Consider the following 5,483-nt stretch of genomic DNA (forward strand, 5'->3'; position numbering starts at 1 on the left):
AAAATACACACCAAACACTCTCTCTCTCGAAAAACACCCTCACATATAAACACTCTAAGAATCAGTACAATTAACATGAAATGCCTGGGTGCCTCTGCTCACTGAGCCTAACTTGCTCCTTCCCAGCAGCTTCCCTCCAGCTCTCTCACAGGGCTCCCTGCCTGACAGCACTTTACACACAGGAAGCAAGACTTCGGAAGACCGAAGTGTGGGCTGCCCTGATCTGCCTGATTGCCAGGCCACATGCTTCCTGTGTGTGAAGGCTGTCAGGCAGGGACAGAGACTACCACCCTCCCTGCACTCACTCCAGGCTCCTGCTACCCTCCCTGCACTTACCCCAGGCTCCTGCCACCCTCCCTGCACTCACTCTAGGCTCCTGCCACCCTCCCTGCACTCACTCCAGGCTCCTGCCATACTCCCTGGACTTACCCCAGGCTCCTGCCACCCTCCCTGCACTCACTCTAGGCTCCTGCCATCCTCCCTGCACTCACTCCAGGCTCCTGCCACCCTCACTGCACTCACTCCAGGCTCCTGCCACCCTCACTGCACTCACTCCAGGCTCCTGTCATCCTCCCTGCACTCACTCCAGGTTCCTGCTGGCTGTCTGCTCATTGTCTCACTAGCGAGCAGCATTGAAAGTTCTATTTACTGCACCTGCTGCTCGCGAGTGGATAAGGAAAGCCTCTTCAAGAGGTAAGAGGTGACCTGTGCTCCCCAGTACCCCCAATGTGAGTGTGTGTACTAGGTGGGGAGAGAAAGGACTGCTGCACTGTGCGGCCCCAAGTGCCTTGGCCCACCGGGAAACTTCCCGGTATCCCGGAGGGCCAGTCCGGCCCTGGTTAGGGGATTAATGCACTAAATTCAGAATAAATGACTCAATAAATATAAGGGTAAAGAGACTTGATTAGTGTTATACAGCACGGCACTCAATGAGCCATTAAATACACCGTGTTTTAGTAAAGGTGTGTTACTAATATCATAGGTAAATCCACATAGTAAGTTACATATTGTAACCTCCAGGGTTATTCTCTAGCTTAAAGCATTAAATGAGTTTATTTCACCAGGAAAATTACGATGTTAAACCACATTAACCGAGATGAAATCATAGTTGAATTTTAGAAAATTTCCAACTTGCCTATTTTTGCCTAATGTATGATATTCAGTTTAGTGAATAAACTCTCCAGTGGATATAGGGACATATAGACAATATTATAAAACCAATTCAATTTCTATCAGTTGCTTGCCATATTTAGACAAGCAGTGTAATAACCAGTGTTCTATGACATCATCTGGGTTAGTAGTAAAACCCCATGCATGTTACCCTCTGTAGCATTACCTGCACAGTGCTCAAGTTAGCTTGTGGTAGTGTACAGCGATTGACATTCACTTGTAGTGTACAGCGATTGACAATCACTTGTAGTGTACAGCGATTGTCATTGTACTTCAGTGAAGTGAACATTTATTGGTTTCTTGTTGATTATGGACCGTGGGCACAGGAGAAGGAACCCAAGGGTTCACAATATAAGTGAAGAAGCACCCCGAACAAGTAAGTGATAGCTACATATCTATACTATTTTTTACTCATGAAGCAAATACCAAAAAAGATTATGGTGGAGAAAAATAGTGATTGAAAACCCCTTCCACCTGAAGTCTGTGGATAGTTAATACAATGTTAAACAAAATTCTGCACACCAGACTTGCTTTTCCCACAGAAATCACAAATTTGCAGTGATGTTACTACCGCAAAGGATTCTGGGTGGGGATATGTAAATTAGTTTAACAAAGAATCAAATTTTTGCCTCATTCCATCTTAAACATGGATTCCTTTGAGTCTGTGTTTGCTGTATACAACAGCTTTGAAACACAGCTTGGGAAAAGATGCAAAGCCAGTGAACCACTTATGGACAGCTGTTTCATTGTTAATGCAACTCATCTGCATGCGGTTGGTTACTGGTTTACTTAAGGATTCTGGGTGGGCATTGCATCTTTTTCCTTTAAGATCCTTTTTTGACTACTTCACTTGTCACTTTTTCAAGCTATCCACACATTACAGGTCCATAGGATCTTTAACACAAATTGGAATGAGAAATGGTCAGTAGCACTGAGATTTAATTTTAAGGTAGTCATTGAAGACTTCATTAATATTTTGTATGTTTTATTATTCCCAGTTAGTTAAATACTTTAATAAAACACTGTTTCTGGTTCAAGTAACCCTTTCTAGCACACCTCACCCTTAATTTAAAAAAAATTAATTAACAGAAAACATTCCCCTCCAACCCAATGCTTAGACAAGGTCTCTTGGCACCTCGACTCCTGAAGACTTTTTTACACATAGTTTTATCATTAACAGGCTGGAACTCTCGTTCTGGCTGGCTAATGATGCAGCAGGAGGTGGACTTACTGAAACACTGCACATACAGATTCCTTGCACCATAACCATTTCAAAACAATAAGTGATCATAGTGCTTGGAGTAACCCTTTAATTGTAATTTTATCATTAGGGTCTCGGGTGAGGCATGATATTCCCAGAAGAAACAGATCACGGACACCTTCTGCAAGGCAAGAGGCAAGGAGGGATGGGAGAAGCCGAAGTCCTCGGGTCCCAGCAGGACATCACACCAGGAATGATGGACAAGGAAGGGGCAGAGCAGGAAGGCGCCGTAACAGATCCGTAAGTGTAGATGTAGGAGAAGCTAGACAAAGACCATGGGGAAGCAGGTCCCGCTTAAACAGAAATGTAGTGCCACCTCCTATCATAGCAGATAATGCTGGTGAAGTGGAATATGCTGAAAACCAGCCACACGAGAACCTTGAAGGGATTCACCAGCCATTGCCTGTTCCTCAACCTGTGATTGCCCAAGCTGTAGATGACAACGAGCCTCCTCTAATACCAAATAATGAGGTCCTACAGCTTCTTACAGAAGCTAACGAAGGGGAAGAGCAGCCTGCACAAGCTAATGAACCTCCCCAGCCAATCCCACAGGTAGCTCAGAGAGATAAGAAAGAGCAATGCTGTATATGCATGAGTGGTTACAACCCTGAGGAGGACATCATGCAGCTGCAATGTAACCACATATTCCATTCTGTGTGCATCCTGACATGGCTAGAGGAGGCTTCCACCTGCCCTATCTGCAGAACTGAAATTATAACTTAAATGAACACTATAATCACCTAAATTACTTTAGCTAAATAAAACAGTTTTAGTGTATAGATCATTCCCCTGCAATTTCTTTTTTTTAAATTCTTTATTTTTGCTGTGCGTGAAATAACATTCGTATGTCAACAATGCCACAGCAGCATTTGCAAACAGTTAAAGAAAAAACACATATTCGTTAACTGCTGTACAGCATTCAGGTTACATGCACAATTTTTTGGTTAGTAATACATGCTAGGTACAAGCTGGGTAACTATATTTGTCATAATGAATTATTTTGTCGATTAGTAACAGTGGCTTAAAAGTGTTTATGTAGAGTGTCGTCGCTTTATTAGCATACATTTTAAAGTAAAGGAGGTAACAATATAGTGAACAAGCTATTGTCGATCTGTTTTAAGGTACATTTGTGTAATTGGCTTGAGTCGGTGATATAGGTTATTTTAAGCAAACAAATATGTTTGAATGTCTATCTGTTCCTGTCCCAATCTGAGATGATTAAATTGCGTATACGCAGAAGTAAATTCACACTGACATACGGAGTTCAGGTTAAAAGAACTTCGAGAAAATTTAATGGCATCTGATTTAAAAGCGGGCTCGCAGACCCTTATAAAGGCAATATTACATCATCATTGAATATCAGATAATAACAAATAAACATCATTAATTGGGTTAGGTGTTAAGTGGCTATGTCAATATCCACCCATCAATATTATTAATTGGCTCAAGTACTAAGTGGCTCACTAAGTGTCCTCCCACCGAGAGGTGGCGTCATCTTGGACACGGGTGTGGACACGATGGTTCAGGCGCCATCTTGCTAGCACAAGGCTTTACTCGATGGGAAGGGGGCTTTAGGCGCCATTTTGAGTAGTTAGTGATGTTAGATTCGAGGTCAGGTTCAAGGCTTTTTAGTGAATGGACATTTCATTAGTGCAGTTTTCTCATGATCTAACTATGGTATACTTTGTTTCATATTACAGGAACTTGACAATTCCGGTGTTAGTCATATCCTTCTAGAAAATACATGCAATACATTCTCTTTCTAATATTCTAAATGCTGTTAGGAAAATCTGTCATATAATGAAGTTAAATGGAGTTAATGAGAAATTGTAATAAAGGGTTTTAATAATTCTATAACAGTCCCCCCTATGAAATGTTAGGCGCTAAAAAGATAAACTTTATTTGTTAATACCAGAAGACGTGTTAGCCCAAAGGCACAGAAACCCCATGACCGCTAGCTAGGTGTTATTGCATAGTGCAATTCTGTCCCTTCCTTTCCCTAATAGGCTGCAGCACATCCGTAAATACGGTCAGGAACTTTCTTCACTCCGCTGGTATCCCGCGGTGGCTTGTCCACCACATCTCCGCACGGCAGTCAATTCCATAGAGACGGACGCTGTCCCTAAGCTGGTTCCCTACCTAAAACTCTTGCACTTTATCAGTAAAAGGGATAGTTTGCAGCGGTATACAGGGTGAGTTGAAATCTTGGAAATCTTGGTCATCAACTGTCAGATGTGCAAAAGTTGGTGCCGCTTGGTCTGCAGTCTTCTGTAGGAATTTTCTCAGACAGGGGAGGACACAACAAACGAGAAGAGCGAGAATAAAAAGAAAAATTAGTAATGCCATACCAATGTGAATTAAAGCTTTTTGCCACCCCGTCATCCAACCAAACCACCTTTCACAGGGATCTTTCACCCCAGAATTCCTCTTTAACTCTTCAGAGAGCTTATTTAATTTCTCTATGGCCATGGTGACTTTACCATTAGGACCTGTGTTTTCTGGGATGTATGTACAACAGGTCATGGTGTCGGGCAGTATTTTACATACGCCCCCCTTCTCAGCTAGAATCATGTCTAAGGCCATTCTGTTCTGGAAGGACATTTGTGGCCTGCAATTGTTCGGCTAAACCCTGGAGGGCATCTCTGGAGTAGTTGAAAAAGTGTTGTTGGTTATAATAAATGTAATTAATCCAGTTTAAATTCTTGTTTGCAGTGACTATGGTAAAAAGTGATTCAAACCCCGCAGCAACTTCATCTATTGCTTTAAATTCATTAGGCACCCCCCTAGGCACCCCAATGGCATCAATGTAAATGTGGGGGTCAAAACTGCCTCTTACTGGGGATTCACGCTTAACCTTGGCTGGTGTGTGTTTGGACTCAGGCCCGGACTGGCCATCGGGCACACCGGGCAAATGCCCGGTGGGCCGCGGTGGCCGTGGGCCGAGGCCGGCAGGGGAAGTCCCAGGATCTCCCCTGCCGGTCTATGCAGGGCCGGCACTATCCGAGCGCCGGCCCCGCTGTATTCCATCCATGGCGGGCCGGTGGGGAGATCA

General features: G+C 43.5%; 1 protein-coding gene across 1 annotated transcript; it reads left to right on the forward strand.

The window, feature by feature from the left end:
• Positions 1-1,479: 1,479 nt before the first annotated feature.
• LOC134609495 (E3 ubiquitin-protein ligase RNF126-like) lies at positions 1,480-3,154 on the forward strand. The gene is made up of 2 exons (XM_063453157.1): positions 1,480-1,546; positions 2,502-3,154. Exons 1-2 carry the CDS (start codon positions 1,480-1,482, stop codon positions 3,152-3,154), a joined length of 720 nt encoding a protein of 239 aa, XP_063309227.1.
• Positions 3,155-5,483: the final 2,329 nt, after the last annotated feature.

This window comes from Pelobates fuscus, chromosome 4 (genome assembly GCF_036172605.1).
Source record: "Pelobates fuscus isolate aPelFus1 chromosome 4, aPelFus1.pri, whole genome shotgun sequence".
Lineage (NCBI taxonomy): Eukaryota > Metazoa > Chordata > Amphibia > Anura > Pelobatidae > Pelobates > Pelobates fuscus.